The 17365-nt window shown below is 48.3% G+C and overlaps 1 protein-coding gene across 2 annotated transcripts in view; it reads left to right on the top strand.

Annotated features, from left to right (window-relative positions):
* The first annotated feature begins 8277 nt into the window (after positions 1–8277).
* Maml3 (mastermind like transcriptional coactivator 3) overlaps positions 8278–17365 on the top strand; it is a 431258-nt gene continuing 422170 nt past the window's right edge. Inside the window, exon 1 of one of the 2 annotated variants that reach the window (XM_015996364.3) lies at positions 8278–9708. In XM_015996364.3, the coding sequence (XP_015851850.1) occupies positions 9244–9708 (465 nt within the window). In that variant the 5' untranslated portion in view covers positions 8278–9243. The remainder of the gene's footprint in view (positions 9709–17365) is intronic. The other variant, XM_006977587.4, reaches the window with a different exon arrangement.

Here is a 17365-nt window from a genome sequence, read left to right as displayed (position 1 = left end):
CCCAAATAGCTCTCTTCCCTCCCTGTTCACTAGAGAAGAAGGAGCCTATGGACCTATCAAATCCTAACTTTTTACTAGGAGAGACATAGGTACCCTTTTCACAAAAACAAAACAAAACAAAACAAAACAAAACAAAACAAAACAAAACAAAACAAAACAAAACAAAACAAAACAAAACAACAAAACCCTGAAGGTCTAGCTGCCCTCTTAAAGCTCACAGCACATTTGGGCCAACTCTGTTTTACCTGGTCTTAGGGGTAATGGGATTGATTGGGGGTTTCAGTAATAGATGGAAAGTCTCTGGCCAAATTGGTAGTACCTGGCCATGGGATACAGCAAACACGAACTCCTCACCTTCCAACGCACACCAGGACGCCATGTGGGCACAAGAATCTGCTCTGCCTTGCCTCTCTTCCACGCTGGCACCTCTCCAAGGCAATTTATAGGATCCCCTAGGCCGCCAAGAAGCAGCATTTAGATAAATAAATCATAGCCTATTCTGATTTTTCTTAGATTGCATTGAAATAATTTCAAAGAGTGACAGCACAGGATGGAAGCCCCCCAGGGACCCTGCACAGCCCTGGCTGCGGTCTCTTCTCTTCTGGTGACTCTGAGGAGCAGTGGCTTCACATACTCCTCACAGCTTACTGCTCCTTCATAGCCAGGCTGCGGATTAGGCACAGAGTGTAATAAACAACAATTGAGGTTTATTAAACAGGAAATTGACAGAATACAATGGAATCCCGCAAATGTGAAGACAGGAATGTCCCAGATTTGAACTGGAGCAAGAAGACGGCTTTCTGTAAAAAACAAAAATAAAAACAAAAAAAACCACCAAAATCCAAAAACCAAAAAAACCAGTGCCTCGGCTTTAACCCCTAAGAGCAACAGACTCATCACCATGAGATGTGGCCCAGCAAAGCAGTAAGAGTTGTGTATGAACTCTGAACTTTCAACTTAGGAATCTGTTCCACGTTCTATCTGCACTTCTGTGCTCTGGGGTTAGAATGCCAGAGTTCGAATCTGGTTTCTGGAATATTTCTTAACTTTTCTGAGCCTCAGTTTCTTCACCAATGCAATGGGGATACAGGATACATATTCGGTGACCGTCAAAGTTTTAATTAGTAATTTCCAAAGGTAACAGCTTGGCTGGCTCTACACTATATATCACAAATGTATTTTTTCAACATCCACAATTGAAACCAGACCTCTCACAGGCCAGGCGCCTTGCTATGGCAAGTGATTCAGCACCGAAAAGGGAAATATGTGAAGCAGAATGAAAGGCTTTTAAAAACTTTCCCCATCATGGACTTCAGATAACCTTTCCCATAATAACTATAAAACCATTACATATATATTAAAATACATGAACAAGAAAACAATCAACCAGCTCATATTCCTCTGGAAAATTATGGCACAGTCTAGGAATCCCGAAACACTTTCTTCCTAAAGAAGTGAAAATTAATAATGTAAATGGGGTCTTGTGAGGAATATTTACCTATTAAGGAAAGAAACTTTGAAAGACCTCTGGTCCATGGGGAATGACCCATTCATAGCAATTGGCTTACCAGGCACAAGGAAATCATAGAAACAGCTCCTCGAGGCCAGTATTTGTTATTCTAGTCAGAACACAGGTTTCCAACATAAGGTAACTTTTCATATTAATAGATAACCCATAATTAAGGGTCCAATTAAATAAGGCTGGCCTTACCCCTCATAAGGAGGTTTTGTTACATGGAGATAAGTATTAATATACCCAAAGGGCCATGTTGGAAAGGCTAGCCAAATCTCCCCTCGAGGTTTTCTGTTTTATGGAGATACTTCTTCCCCACTTTAAGGTCAGAGTTCAACACATCCCGTAGAAGTTACTAAAGGGCCTTAGCCCTGCTTGTTAAGGACAAGTGACAGAGGGCGTGATGAGGGAGTGTGGCCTTTGACTCAGGCCACATGCCTGGCGACTGTGAATATAGGTGGATTTAGACTAAGTGCCGTCCAGGGACAAGGAGATGGCTCACCTGGTAAGAGCATTTGCTGTGCACATGGGATCTGAGTTCAAATCCTAGCGACCATGTATAAAAGCTGGAGTGCGGCCCTGCCCATGCCTGCAAGTTCAGTCTTGTGGGGAACAGAGCCAAGAGGTTGTCTGGGGCTTGCCGACTTTCAGACTAAATCGAGGTTGAGTGAGAGACGCTTTCTCCAGGAGGAGTGACAGAGCAGGCCACCTGACATCCTCCTCTGGCTTCTGGACACCAGCCAAACACATCTACATACACGTGCACACACACTTCAAGATAAAATAAACAGAACTGCCTTCGATTTCCTCCACACACGCCCCTTCCTTTTTAAGGTGCTGGGGACTGAACCCAGGGTCTCTCTCATGCACGCTAGGCAGTGGCCTACCACTGAGGTACACCCTCAACAAATTTCGCTCTCTTGCATAGAGCTTTCTGCAGTGTTCTGTGGGATGGAACAGGATTTTGGCTCTGTTAGGCTACATAAAGTTAAATGTGCTTTGCTGTGAGATTACTTGTGCCCATCAAGGTGGTAATGAATCTTCAAGAAAGACGCCCAGCCACCATGTCCTAAACTTACTTGGCTCTCGGGAGCTTTCCTGGTGAAGCATCCGGCAGACCCAGGATTTCCAGAGCACACTTTTGAAAACACAAACACAGTAAAAAGTGCGAATCGGCTGAAGTCTTTTCAACAGCATGTGGTATCCCAAGGACAGACTCTGAACTTCTGGATGGCCTTGAACAATCTGGCTCCTGTTTATCTCCCGGGCCTCAGCCTCATCTGTCATCACACTCTCTCATACTCCCAGGCCTGTGCGAGGGAATTGCTGGTGAATTTCTCTGGAAAAGCTTCCTTGGGTCCCTTGCTCCCAACCCTCTCCATCTTAGTCCTGTTACAACATCCGCTGCCCTGATCCACTGAGGTCAGGACAGAGTCCTGAATCCTGCTATGCTATGTACCCAGCACCTATCACAGTGTGTGGCACAAAGGTGGCCACCAATATATTTGTGGAATTATTGAAACAATAGTATCGCTAGACGGTTGGCTAGTGGTAAGTCTTTTCACCCTGAAGGCCTCTCTGCCGATGCAGCACTCCAAATTAAACCAAATCAGACCGAATTGGAAAAGCCCAGGTTTAATGGGTAAAGTGTTCCCAGGTGATTCCCCAGCCCCTCAGAGAGGAGACCGGAAGAACCACGAGTCTGTTTTCTGGGATGCAGCTTATATACCCTGTGGGAGTGGTCTTGAGCCTCTTGGGGGGGGGCCTGTGTTTGGTGGGCTTTGAAGGGGCGGGTTTAGGGAAAGAGATGGGGGAGGGGAGTTGAGGTGGATCTTCCACCAGAACATTCCAGACTCTTTGGGTATAGGGATGCCAGGGTGCCAGGGGTTGAGGTGGAGCTCCCACCCAAACAGCTGGGACTTCAGGAATGCAGCACTCCGTGAAGAACATGGAAGTATTTGCTCATTTGTATATGAGCAGCAGAGTTCCTACTGCACTTAAGCCACCAAAGTCCTGATTTAGGATACAAAGATGAAGTCAGTTTTACCGACCCATTGACAACGGAGAGGCCGAGTGGTCTATGAATTGAGCATGAAGTTGTCTTCCTTGTCAGTGGGTCACTGGGGACCTCTCAGAGGGACATGGACATGGCAGAATTGACTAAAAGAAAGAGAATGTGATTCAGTTCTTGGAAATGCTAGCCAGGTCTCAAGACCAGAGCTGCAGGACAACCTCGTGCTGATCCTTAATCATCACAGCCTTTTCTTGTTGGTATCTAGAGAGCTAGCGGCAAAGTTTGAGGATACAACTGTAGTCACCCCACACATGTGTGGGAGACCAGAAGACAGCCTTGAGTGTCAACCTCAGAAACCATGCTGTTTGCATCAAGACAGGATCTCTCGTTGGCCTGGAGCTTAGCGATTCAAATCTGGGTTGGCTAGCCAGCCAGGACAAAGGAGCCTCCCATCTCCTAGTATTTATGTGGGTGCTGAGCTCAAACTCGGTTCTTCATGCTTGCAAGACAAGCACTTTACTGACTGAGCCATCCTGGGCCCCCAACCATTACAGCCTGCCCAACTTCCTCATTCTTCCTCTAGCATCTCAGAGGCTTTTTTTTCCCCCCCTTGAGACAGAGTTCTCTATGTAGCCCTGGATATCCTAGAACTCACTCTGTAGACCAGGCTGGCCTCGAACTCAAAGATCCACCTTCCTCTGCCTCCCCAGGACTGGGATTTAAGGTGTGCGCCTAGTGCAATTCAGATGACTTTTTATTTTTCCATCCCATCAAGCATTGCTTGTGAGTCCCTGAAGATTCGCTCCATAGCATGCACAGATAAAACACAAAGTTGTTCACACTCTCAAAACCCAGTAATGAGAGAGGACTGAAATCAATGTCTGAAGAACGTGGCTTTCTCTAAGACTTCCAAGGAGACATTTAGGATTAGGCAGCCTTGCAGGGGTATATCAGAAAGTCTACAAACAGCCAGGGCAAAGGTCTCTGCTTTGGATGTGGTCAGTACAGTAGAGGATCAATTCTCCAGTCCTGCTCACTTCCTGAATCTTCTGACCCCTTGACACAACTGTGTTGGTGTTTCTGACCTCATGTGCGCACAGAGTGCAATCCAGGTTGATGTTCTCAAAGACTTCTGCTTGTGACTTACCATTCCCACCACTTGGAAGAGGTGGGTAATTCTGTGTGTGAGAGAGATTTTATGAGCTCTCCGTTCTTTTGAATGAGGCGCACGTCAAACAGTAAAATCAGGCCAAACTTGCTGTAGCCATGCAAGTGTAGTTCTACTTGCTTTTGGGGAGCTCTTAGGTATAGTCACAAAGCACACTTCTCTGCATACTGGTCCCCCAAAGAGAGGGATGCACATTTCCACGTACTTTCGGTTTTATTTTTATGATAAATGAGATAATTAACTTATGTGAATCCATAATGCTACAATTATTGTTATTTTTGTTTCTGCAGAATGAGATATTCTTCATAAAAAAAATAAAGTCTGAGTTACAGGATTTCAGTGTCTCAAAACCACAGACCCCATGCTTCAGACCCTCCAGTTTCTTGCCTGAGTAAATCAAGTTGCCTTCTTGACTTGGTGAGGTAGGTAAGTGGTTTAGGTGTGAGGTCAGCGTGCAGAATCACAGCCTCCCCTCTGTGGTGAAGCCGGGAGCTGCCTGGGGTACAGACTTCTTTGTGAGTATGTCCAGAAGGCTACTTGCGCATCGCTTTTTCTTGTTCTTTCACTTTCTACACTTTTTTAGACTGCAAATGGATTCTTTTGTATGTAACTCACTTGGTTTAATTTTCTTTAAATACTATATTGATTTTTTATTTTTTTAAATTTTATTTATTTATTTTTATTTTGCCTGCATATATGTGCACTGTATGTGTGTCTGGTGACTGCAGAGGCCAGAGGAGGGCGCCAGAGCCTCTGCAAATGAGAGTCTAGAGCCTAGTTGTAAACTGCCAGGAGGGCGTTGGGAACCACACCTTGGTCCTCTGCAAGACCAGTAAGTGCTCTTCACTGCTGAACCAGCTGGGCAGCCCCTCACATTAGTTTTCTTGCTGACACTGAGGGGGCGTTTCTGACCCAGGAACTGTGTATTAATTAGATGGATTTTAGAAAAGGAAGGTTGACTTTAACAAGAGATCCTCTGGACCCTAGGTTTTACCTCTTACAGTTTTTCGCCAAGATAAATAATAATTTGCTTCCCCTTTTTAAAAAGCCAAATAGCCGGGCGGTGGTGGCGCACGCCTTTAATCCCAGCACTCGGGAGGCAGAGCCAGGCGGATCTCTGTGAGTTCGAGGCCAGCCTGGGCTACCAAGTGAGTTCCAGGAAAGGCGCAAAGCTACACAGAGAAACCCTGTCTCGAAAAACCAAAAAAAAAAAAAAAAAAAAAAGCCAAATAATTTAGTGGATGTTAAAGATATAGTTCACCGTATAGACCTGATTAACTAGAGGAAACTAAAGCTCCAGATCGCTGATATTATGAGGTTAGAAATAGCATCTCTGCTAATCAGCAAAACCAAGAAATGACGAGAGTTTAAATCAGACCTCATGCCTAATGCATAAGTGGGTAACGGTTTCCTCTGATATTGAAACATTCCATCCTGCAGGGGAAGCTCCTTAGATAGGAAGATAAATACCTCAAAAGGGCTTCAGGAAGTCCCTGAAACTGACCAGATTCACTACACACACACACACCCCCCACACACACACACAAGTAAGAAATAAAAGCTGAGAGTCCACCTCAGACTTGAGGGAGAGACAATGTACAAATGACTCTCAGACAAGCCAAGCAGATTGGGTTCAGACCAGCTGCCTTGAAGAAGCAGAAATCGGCCTCGCTACCTGGAAGAGGTTTAGTCCAGCTGAGGCCCCTGGAGAGGACACCCTCCGACCTGCTGAGCTGCCTGCAGGCTGTGCAGTGTGCTCCAGGTTCCCGGCTTGGTGAGCTGTCACCTGCGCTGGGTGGGCTTTGGTGCTGTGGCTGTCTTTGCGTCATTCCTGCTCCTGTAAGTCACCCCTCACCCATACTCCTGTAAGTAACCCCAATACAACTCATTGGTTCACCAAGTTGGACTTTGGTGGTGTCTGTATGTTGGTCTGTGGTGGGTTCACTATCTGGGATGGGTAGGCATGGATGTTGCATCTCCCCAGGGAAAAAAAAAATTGTCACACAATAATAAGGTCCAAAGTTCTTTTATTCCTGGGTACTTTAGAAAACATGGCTGTGTTTTGACTCCGCCCCCCTCCAAAATTCATTGATTTGTTGATAACACAAAATGCCTTTTCATGCAGACCTCTGGTGAGGTCTGCTGCTTATGGATCCCAGAAGTACAAGCAATTCCTGAATTCCTGAATTTTCTTTTCTTTTCTTTTTTCTTTTTCTTTTTTGCAAAAGTATCTCTGCGATGGTGTTAAGTCTGAGCCAAGGGTGTTTGAATCTTCTGCTTGTCAGATACTCTGTTTGGGTAGATAGTTGGCGATAACAAAGAGCATCTTGAGATGACTTTTCTGAAGCTGCTACTACTCCATTTCAATTGTACTTACTGTGAATCCATTGAAACAGGAAGAAATAGACCCGGCAGTAAGGTAAGCCTGTTTTTTTTTTTGCTTGTTTTTGTTTTGGTCACAACAAACTGTGAAATGCTGCTTTTCCTATAGTTCTAATGCATGAAATCTGCAATCTTTCCACTTGATTTACGAAGGGCCCTTAATTACTGCTGTCATTAGCACCTACTGTTCAAAACAGTCTGCTAAAATGTACGCTCAGTCTCACCTCCAAGTCCCAGCTTGCTTGGTTTTAATTTTTTCAAGGGTAAGTAAAACAATAATCACTCTAATAACAACAGTCGTTATGTGCAGAGAAATAAATAATATCCCAAAGGTTTTTTCTTGTTTTTGTTTTTGTTTTCCACTGCTTATTTCTGTTCACTGAAAATTCGGTAGTTTGGTGCTGATGAGACTTCCAGCGGTGAATGTGACTGTCCTGAGGCTCGACAACCTTAGTTCAAACCCCGGTATCCACCTTAGACGAAAGAAAAAGACTCCACAAAGCTGCCTTCTGATTTCTACACGCGCTGAGGCACCAGTCGCCTCCCCGACCTAATAAATAGATAAACGTAGTAAGAAAAAAAATTAAGTATTTGGGTTAAGAGGGTCCTAGAGTTTGAGCAAGAGTTCATGAGCACTAGCAAGGACTTACTCTCTGGGTCTTAAAAACAAGTCACTCATTTGCCTTTTTCGTTCCACATGGGTGGGAATGACAGCTGCCGGGAAGCTGCAATGTTTCTGCCTGGTCATGCACAGTTCTGCAATATAATGCATAAATGTATAACAACAACTTGGGCTCGCTGGATACCTCTCGCTGGGCAGGAGGAAACGCAGCCAGCCTGGCGCGTTCCCGAGCGCTCGTGTGCGCGCGCGCGCACACACGCATATACGCGCGCACCGCGCGCTTCTCTCTCTCGCGCGCGCGCGCGTACACACACACACACACACACACACACACACACACACACACACACACACACACTCACACACGCGCGTGCGCGCGCACGGGTCAAAAGGTGATCCACTCCTGAGATTCCCCCCGAATCTTTGCTTTCCCTCCTCCTGGCAGGTCGGGCTTCCTAGCCTGGGGAGCAGCTGGGCTGGGGGACGGGGAGGGCGGAGGGTGTGTGTGTCGGGGGGAGTGGCGAGGGAGGCGGGAGCCGGGTAGGTGCGCGCCGCGCCCGCTCCCGCCTGGGGAGAGTCCGGGCCGGGTTTTGCGCCGGGTCCCCGGGCTCGTCTCACGGCCTCCAGCCGCCGCCGCTGCCGTGTTTACTGAGCTCGCGCGTCCTGATATCACTCCGCTGGCATGGAGGAGGAGGAGGAGGTGGAGGAGCGCGAGGAGGAGGAGGAGGCGGCGGCGGCGGCGGCGGCGGCGAGCAGTTGATCATTGTGATGGTGGCGGAGGCGGCGGCGGCAGCGGCAGCCTGGCCGAGCGTTAGGGGCTGCTCTCCGCGCGGCGTTTCGCAAAGGACTTCAGCGATCTACTTTTGCAGTCGCCTCGGACTGTCCATGTGTTTACTTGCCCCAGCCCGAGGACTCGATGTCTAGGCTCCTGTGAAATGCAACTGAGCAGCCAAAGTACTTTGAGAACACGGGGCGGCATAAACACCAAAACTTTTTTGTGGAAGGAAAATGCAATAAGCAAGCTCGCCGTTTTCCGATGCGGCGTGGAGTGAGTGTATGTCGCGCGTGTCCGCACTGGAGGCACACGCTTGTGTGTGTACATGGGGTGTGTTTTTCGGTACGTAGGGAGAAAATGCTTGCCAACCACCGGAAACCTCCTGGAATTTATTAGAAAATAATGGATTATTAAAAGGAGGCAGGCGAGGAGCGGATCTCCCCTTGAGTTGCAAGCCTATCTGCTGCCGGCTCAGTTTGTTGGGATTCTATTTGTTGATAGGTGTCTGATGGTATTCAGATAACACCCCCTCTTTCCTTCCCTCGATCTTTACAGTTTTTTTTTTTAAGGAAACAACAACAAAAACCACCCCAAAATCTCTCCCCCCCTTTTTTTTTTTCGCCCCGTGGGGATCGCTGTTTTCATCCATGTGCTTGCGTCTCCCCCGCGTTCCACTTAAACTATTTTAATCCTTGGACCCAAGGAGGAGGCTGATAGGGGGGTGGATTAAAAAAAAAGTTCTTCCAAAATAGTGTGCCCCGGGAGCAGGATGGGGGATTTCGCAGCCCCCGCTGCTGCCGCGAATGGTAGTAGTATCTGCATCAACAGCAGCCTGAGCAGCAACCTCGGCGGGGCCGGGATCGGCGTGAATACTCCCAATAGCACTCCGGCTGCTCCGAGTGGCAATCACCCCGCTGCCGGCGGCTGCGGCGGCTCCGGGGGCCCCGGCGGCGGCTCGGCGGCCGTCCCCAAGCACAGCACGGTGGTCGAGCGGCTCCGGCAGCGTATCGAGGGCTGCCGGCGGCACCACGTCAACTGCGAGAACAGGTATCAGCAGGCTCAGGTGGAACAGCTGGAGCTGGAGCGCCGGGACACCGTGAGCCTCTACCAGCGGACCCTGGAGCAGAGGGCCAAGAAATCGGGCGCCGGCACCGGCAAGCAACAGCACCCGAGCAAAGCCCAGCAAGATGCGGAGGCTGCCTCGGCGGAGCAGAGGAACCACACGCTGATCATGGTGAGGGCGCACTGGGGCGCGCGTTGGGGTCGGGGGCGTGGAGTTTCTGGCGTGGGGGTGTGAGGGTCTGATTTGCACCGGGGGTGAGTGGGGTGGGATGGAGCCGAAGGGTTAACGTCAACTTTTCTCAGGGTAAACGCTGTCGTTGACGCCGCTACCTGTTAATCTGTCAGGGTTGTCAGATTTGGGGAGGAGGGGATGAGAGAGAAGCCAGTCACGACTGCAAGGGGAGGAGGGAGCTTCGAGAGCGTTGGAGTGAGGCGCAGGAAAAGTTTCCCCCTCCTTGTCTTAGAAACGGATCCGAGTGAGAGTGAACCCGGGAGTAGAAACCACGCTGCTCCCCTCCGCGCCCCGCCTTCACCTCTCGCCTTGCCACCGCGCCTCCCCAGATCGGTCCCCCTTTCGCCCACCCCTCTCATCACATCCGTCGGCTGCAGGGAGAAATGGATGCCGTCGCACATTCTGAGTGGGCACCAGGCCCTTAACCCTTAGGAGGGAAAGGAAGAGTCCCTAGCTTCCTCTCCTTTGGGCTTGGGAAAGTCTGAGAGTTTTGTGAATGAACTTTGAAGTGGGTGAGATGCGAGCGAGGGTGGCTGCGCGCGCGTGCTCGTGGGGACGCGCGCGGATGCGGGGCGCGCGAGCGCTGCGCTCGCCGCTCGAGACCTGCGGCGGAGGCAGGCAGGGCAGGTGGGGCAGCCGCCAGGGGTCGAGAGGGACGCGGCTGGTGGGAGCGAGGAAGCCAGGGCTGTGCCCTGACCCTGCCACTGCCGCAAGGCTTGGAACTGTCCCCCATCTTCTTCTTCAACTTGCCCCCACCTCGCTCTCCGCCAACTTTCAGGCACCGGGTGTTGAGCCCGGAGGAGTGGAGGGGAGCAGGGAGGAGAAAGGCTTAAATGGCCGGGTGGGTGGGTTCGCGGGAGGAGGCGCAGCCAATGGCTTAAGTGCTGGGGGGGAGGAAGGGGCCGATCCCACCCCTAACCCGGAGGGTGGAATCCTTTCTCTTATCTCCTCTCCCGGGTTCTCTAGCTTTCCTCCTAGGGAGAGGAGGAGGTGGAGGCAGGAAGCTTGGAAAGGTGTCTGCCCTCCCTCCCCCCACTGTGTCTCCGGGTTCGGGGCCCCGGTAATGGCCATCTCTCCTAGGAGCGCGCCCCCTCTCCCCGGCGCGCCTCCACCGGCTGCGTGGGGCCGGGCGCCGGACGCCCTCTCCGTGTGCGTTCTGTGCATCGCGCACGTTCCGGATCTCCGAGCGCCAGGGGTGGTGCCAGTGTCGCCGGGCGCTCGGGCGGGCGGGCGGTGACAAAGAGCCGGCGTGGGGGAGGGGAGGCCGTGGAGCTCGCTCTCCCCCACCCCCCACCCCGCACGTGAAGAGGAACAATTTGTTTATCTTGGGCTTCAAGAATCCTTCCCTCCTCCCTGCTCTCCTTGGCCCCTCCTCCCTGCCCTCCCTCTTCTGCGCGCTCCAGCCCAGTCCCGCCGGCAGCGCCCTCCTCCTATCCTCTTCTCCCTCCCCGGCCTCCCTCTCCATCCCACCCCTCCGACCCTCCCTCCCCTCCCTCTTGGAACGCGGCCGTGGGGGAGGGAGCGGGAGGCGCTTTGTCCGCCTGGCGGCCCTGCGCAGCCCCGGGGACCGCCCAGCGCCTCCGGCCCTGCCCCCTCCTCCGCCTCAGGCCACCAGCGCGGTGGGAGGAAGAACCCGGGTCCCAGAGTCTTCTAGGGAGCTTCTCGCTTACAAACAGGAAGCTCCAAACCACGGCCACACTGGCTTTTTTTCCCGATTGTACTCTGCGCTGGGACGAGACCGGCGTATTGACTGTAGCTGGGGGACCCAGGTGGCACCGGTGTTCATAGCAGTCCCCCAGCCCCCTCCCTGCCCTCGCCCTCAGTCGTGGGAGGTTCACTTAGCGACCCCGAGGCTGGAATAGAATAAGCCAGGCATCGAGGAGTCCATCCTTGCCCACCCCCACCCCCCTTTAGTATTTGCACACCTCCTGCTCTCTGATTGCATCGAAACGGACTTTTTGCGTGAGGTTCCAAAATTCCCGTCTTCTGACACAGCTTACGACCTTTGGGGATGGTACTGAACGTCTGTAGAACAAAAGCCACAGTCCTTTTTAGAGACCTGGTACAGAGGCGAGAGGAGTAGAGTTAGGGACCAGAAAGTTTTGTCTCTGGGCTGTGTCGTCCCTTAGCATCCTTTGATGATGGAAGGAGGGTCGGGTGGGGGGCACCGCTGTGTTAAGACACCCGCAGGTAGAAGCCAGCCTGCATTCTGAGGTTACCTAGGAGGCAGCTCGCCCCAACCAGGATTTAACTTCAAAATGAAAATATAAAGCTTATTTGAATAGATGAAGACAACAGCTATAAATTTCGTAATGAATCCTACTTTAGTAAGTTAACAACAAATAGACGTGAAAAACAATTGCCTGGAAATCAAATTTTTCTGTCAGTTTTCAATAATTTAGCTTATTGACTTCTAGAAATAGCAAAGCCATGTGCAAAACAGTATATTCTAGCTTCTCCTGAATCGTAAGCATCTCACGGGTGCCCGTATGACGTACATGTGATGAGTGGAATGAAAATAAACCGCTTTAATCCCAAGCAAAGACTTGTGTGTAGATTCTGTGCACAGAGAGAAAAATTAACATCGTAACCATCCTTTATGGGTTAAATTTTCCTGGAAAATAATTAGTTTCAGAATTCACATCCGCCTCTAAGATGGAAAAATACTTTAAGCTTAGCCTATCTATGAAATAATAATAATAAAAAAAAACCCTTCAAGACGGGTTACTAAGAAAATGTGCCTCTTCGTTTTCTCGAATTGACTGCTGGATTATAGTGGTACTCCGGTGAGGCACAGAGCAATTAAATTTAGTTCTCGGATTGGACTCACTATTTGGAAAGCCCTAAAGAAAAATGATCAAGCACAGCCAAACCACAGTGATGATAAAAATAAAAGCGAATAGGATTCTTCTCTGTTTTATTGCTATTGTTTACCTTCTTAGGACCAATCTGTCCAAAGTACTAAATATCGATTGATTCTTTCTGCCTGGCGTGGGTTAAGGGGACAATCTAATGAGGGCTTTGCTGATTTTGATTTGTTTTCCTATCTTACACATTTACAAGCGTAGGCGTGAAACACACACACACACACACACACACACACACACACACACACACACACACACACACAGACCAGCAAGCCAAAAGCAGCCGGAGGTGGTAAGCAGCAGTCTTTGCCGGTTCTAGACTGTTTCAGATGGTTGTGGGTTCTCTGTAGTCTGGTGCATAGAGCAGGCAGCACTCCTAGGTTTGAACATACACTGCTTCAAGTGACAGGTCCTTTCTAGACACGGGTAACCTCCATCCGGAAGTCAGCCTCTCCCATTTTATTTTTACAGAGCCCTCCCTCCCCCAAGACTCCTTGGTTCCTTGATGAGAGCTATTGACTTCAGGAATTTAAGAATCTCAATGTTTTCCAATGGTGTCTTTTCCCAAGACCTATTTCTGGTAGCAAAATATGTCCCTTGCAGCACTAGGAACAGGATCTGAGTCCAGTGTTAAGATATGTTTTGATTTTCAAACCCAAAGATTGATTGACTGGACAAAGATGTCATCAGAGACATCAGGAAGCACATCAATGTCATTTTGACAGTCTCAAAATGGTGGTAGTCTTATTCACCTGGAGACCTGTACTGTGTCTGGTCTTTCCCTGTCGCCGACCTTACGATTTATAGACAGTTTGGAGAGTGCGTAAATCTGTGTGACCCATGCTCTGAAGAGTTCGGCGCATAAAATTCATTTGATAATATATGTATTAATCACTGAGTATTGGATGTAACTGTACCCCATCCCTAAACATTCCCATCCATCCTTGGAATAGATCCAGGAAATGCCAATATACTAGCTCACTGCTGAACTTCCTTCTCAATGAATCCTGTTTGCCTTTTAAATTTTTATTTTATTTTTGTGGTAACCTTTCCGGCTTTCCTGTCTGGCTGCTGTCACGGGTGAGAGGGATGGTTTTTGCCAAACCTTCCCATCGCCTGACCTAGTGTGTCTTAAGTTCATGAGAAAACTGAACTTTTTATTCCTTCATCCTCAGCAATATGGTGTTCTTTGCTTTAAATCTCAGGAAGCATTGTTTCCAGGTAGCAATTCATGTAATCCTGTTTTAGTCTTTGGTCATGGTACATTTTATTTAGTGCAGAGTGGCCAGCAGTCAGCCTGCAGAATAGAACTTCACTTAGTTAATCATTAGTCATAATCTACAACATGAGATTCAGGCAGAGTCCCTTCCCAGGTAAAGCTGATGCTCAAGTAGGTAGGATTCTTGATACTCCCCCATCTGTCTTTTTAGAATCAGGAGGACAAACTAGATATTTTTTAGATTTTTCTGCCTCATTAATATAAGAGAAATGAGCATTTTCTGGTCACTGTTCAGTTTTTGTAGGAGAGATGAGGATCATGGGCAGTCAGGTTTCCTTACACTGAGTTTCTTTCTACCTAAGCCTGTGAGACTCACAGTTGGCTGCTAGATTTCCCAACAGGGCTTTTCATGGTTGAGATAAGAGTGCTTAGCAAGCATTCCCTTGTGCTCCTGTACCCCTCTCCCCAGGATCTAGTATAATAAAAAAATTTGCATGGTACATAGTAATTTTGGGATGCATTCAAAGCACTTGGACTTTGTGGATGCTCCTTGAGGAGTTTTCTGTGGGTAATGACTATTCTGTTTGTTTTCCAATAGTTCTTTTGCTGTACTCTGACCTAGAGTTGATGATAGCCAAAGCCTGCTTTTTGGAATGCTACCCACCATAGAGAAGTGTGGAGTTGATCAGAGATCCAACTCTAACAGAGAAACAGGTTGCAAACCCGCTCTCCAGGTTCTCACAGTGGCTGCCTGAAGTCTCAAACAGTGGTTCATGTTTACTCTGTTGTGGAAGAGCGCAGAGTTGGGTGTGTGGAGCCCGTGGCTGCCTGCTTTCCTTCTCTGCCCTGCTGCGACGGCGGCCTTCTCTTTCTCTTGCTCTTCAGCACTTTTATCACAAACTGGGAGGGAGCCACAAGCAGAGGAAGAATTAACTCAGGTGCTTCTGGCTGTCACGACTAATGAGACAATTGGATATGACATCATTTTGGATTAGTGTGGATTTGATTTTATACACAATGTTTACCCTTTCTTAGCACAAATAATATAGCGTAAACTGAATTTTCAGCTTTTTTCTTTCTTTCTTTTTTAAAGATTTATTTATTATGTAAACAGTATTCTCTGCAGGCCAGAAGAGGGCACCAAGTCTCATTACAGGTAGTTGTGAGCCACCACGTGGGTGCTGGGAATTGAACTCAGGACCTTTGGAAGAGCAGTCGGTGCTCTCAACCATCTCTCCAGCCCGAGTTTTCAGCTTTACTTATTGCATAGTACTGATACACAGTCTGTGTAGTACTTCACAGAAATTAAATTGCTAATTGTATTTGAATTTGCATGACAATGTATAGTCTTCATAGGTTTCCTTGTTATTGTAGCTTATTTCAAGGGTATAACAGATTGCTATTAAATCAATAGTCTTTTGTGTCAACCACTTAGCAGTTTCAGGCCCTATATCTTCCCTTCCCGTGATATTTGGAGAAAAATTTTATGGTTTATTCTCCTGTTATTTCAAACTCATTTGACATTGGTATTTGAAGGCGCACGCGGGGTGGGTGGTGATTGCTAGTAAGATTTTTGTTGTTGTTACTGCTTTTTGTTTTTCTGAGGCAGGGTTTCTCTATGTAGCCCTGGCAGTCCCTGAACTCCCTCTGTAGACCAGGCTGGCCTTGGATCAGAGATCCGCCAGCCTCTGCCTCCCGGGGGATTAAAGGCGCGCACTGCCAGGCCTGGAACTGGTCAAGTTTTAAGTCTTTCCAAATTAAGTGTTCATTAAGAAAATAGCATGTATCTGAAACAGACATGTCCGAAAGTTCATTATTTAGGTTTGTGAGATGGGAATACAGCTTCAGGTAATCGGCTGTCGCCAAGAAGTGATTAATTCTCCTTCACCTAAGTTGTTTTTGTTTAAATCTACGAACATTCAGAGAAAAAAAAAAATAAAATAAGAGTGGATAAACTACTCATAAAATGGAGTTGGGGGTTTGCTGTTTAATAAATACTTAGAAATTACAGGGTTCTGTTTAGCAGGGGCAACAAAGGAAAACACATTTTATTTTCATTTTTGAAGGCTATCTGGCTGTTCTCTCTGTCAAATGCTAGAGAGGTTCTTGAATCCCTTTCTCTATTTGAGAAAGAAACTGTGTTCCCCGAGGGCCACATGTGCACAAGCAAAAGAAAAAGAAACGACTGATACGGCTTTTTGTTTGTTTGTTTTAAAGGCTGGCGTACTGTTCTTGGGGAACTTAATAAAAACCGCAAAAGTCTTGCAGTACTTCCTCCGACTTAAGGAAAGTGATTCCTTAAGGATCCCTTAGGCACCGCCTTTTCATTCTGTCAGACTTCCCATTGGCTGGGAGGGACCTTATGTTGAAATGGAATCTTTTAAAATACTAATAACTGACCTTCATCCCCTTCAGCATTTCCTTAACAACTAGAGAACACTTCAATGAAATATTTAATTTTACTCTAACAACTTCCAGACTTTCCTTTCTAACCCCTTAAACGCCTATCCAGGTGGTTAGCATCTGGCTCTGTAATGTTGCTTGAACGTGGACCTTTCAGTCCTCAGCTGTGTCGGCATTTGCTTCTGCCTAGGAGGAAAGGATTAGGATAAGTGGTGTTTGCTCCCCACCCCCCACCCCCCACCTCCAGACACTTCTTTCCCATCAGGGGAATGGGCTGGTGGACACAAGCTATCCTGGTTGTGTAGCCAGCCAGCCCTTCATACCTGTGACTGGGACAGACGAGGCCGACGCCAGCTCTGAAAGACAAAGTCTATCCCCGTTTTCCTCACAGGGGTCAATCAGTTTTCTACCTTTGATTGACAGATGTCGGGTGTAGTAACCCAGAGACTGTGAATGAATCTGAAGGGGCTGCTACCCAATAAGAGCTATAAGCAGCTGGAGGGAGGTCAGCTATGCAGAAAGACTGAGCAAATTCCAATAGCAGGGGACAATAAAGATGGAGGAACAGATGGAGGGAAAATAGTGGGTCTTGATCATTTGTAGTTAATAACAGTGGGGCGTGGGTAGTTGGAGTTACCAGGTAAGGTATGCTTTAAATGGTGTATCCTCATCCACACCTGAAACTTCTGATTGTTGTAATTTAGAGGTGCTACAGTTGTCTCCATGGTAGGAACCGGGCGTGTTGACGGGTATCCTGCAAATAACACTGTGGTGGTTAGTTGGGGTTTTTTGTTTGTTTTTGTTTTAATTTGACACAGAGCAGGGTCCTCTGGGGAGAGGGAATTGCCGCCAAGAAAAGGCTTCCATCACATGGCCTGTAGGCAAGCCTAGGGGCCATTGTCTTGATTGGTGGTTCATATGGAAGGGCCCAGGCTTTTGTGGGCAGTGTCACCCCGGGCACTTAGGCCTAGGCTGTAATAAAAAGCAAGCTAAGCAAGCCAGAGGGAGCAAGTCAGTAAGCAGTGTTCCTCCGTGGCCTCTGCTTCAGTTCCTGCCTGGAGCTCCTACCCGGGCTTCCCTCCACGATGGCCTAGAACTTGTAAGCTGT

This window comes from Peromyscus maniculatus, chromosome 6 (assembly GCF_049852395.1).
Source record: "Peromyscus maniculatus bairdii isolate BWxNUB_F1_BW_parent chromosome 6, HU_Pman_BW_mat_3.1, whole genome shotgun sequence".
Lineage (NCBI taxonomy): Eukaryota > Metazoa > Chordata > Mammalia > Rodentia > Cricetidae > Peromyscus > Peromyscus maniculatus.
The sequence above is the reverse complement of the archived record's forward strand: the minus strand, read 5'-3'. Positions and strand labels throughout refer to the sequence as shown.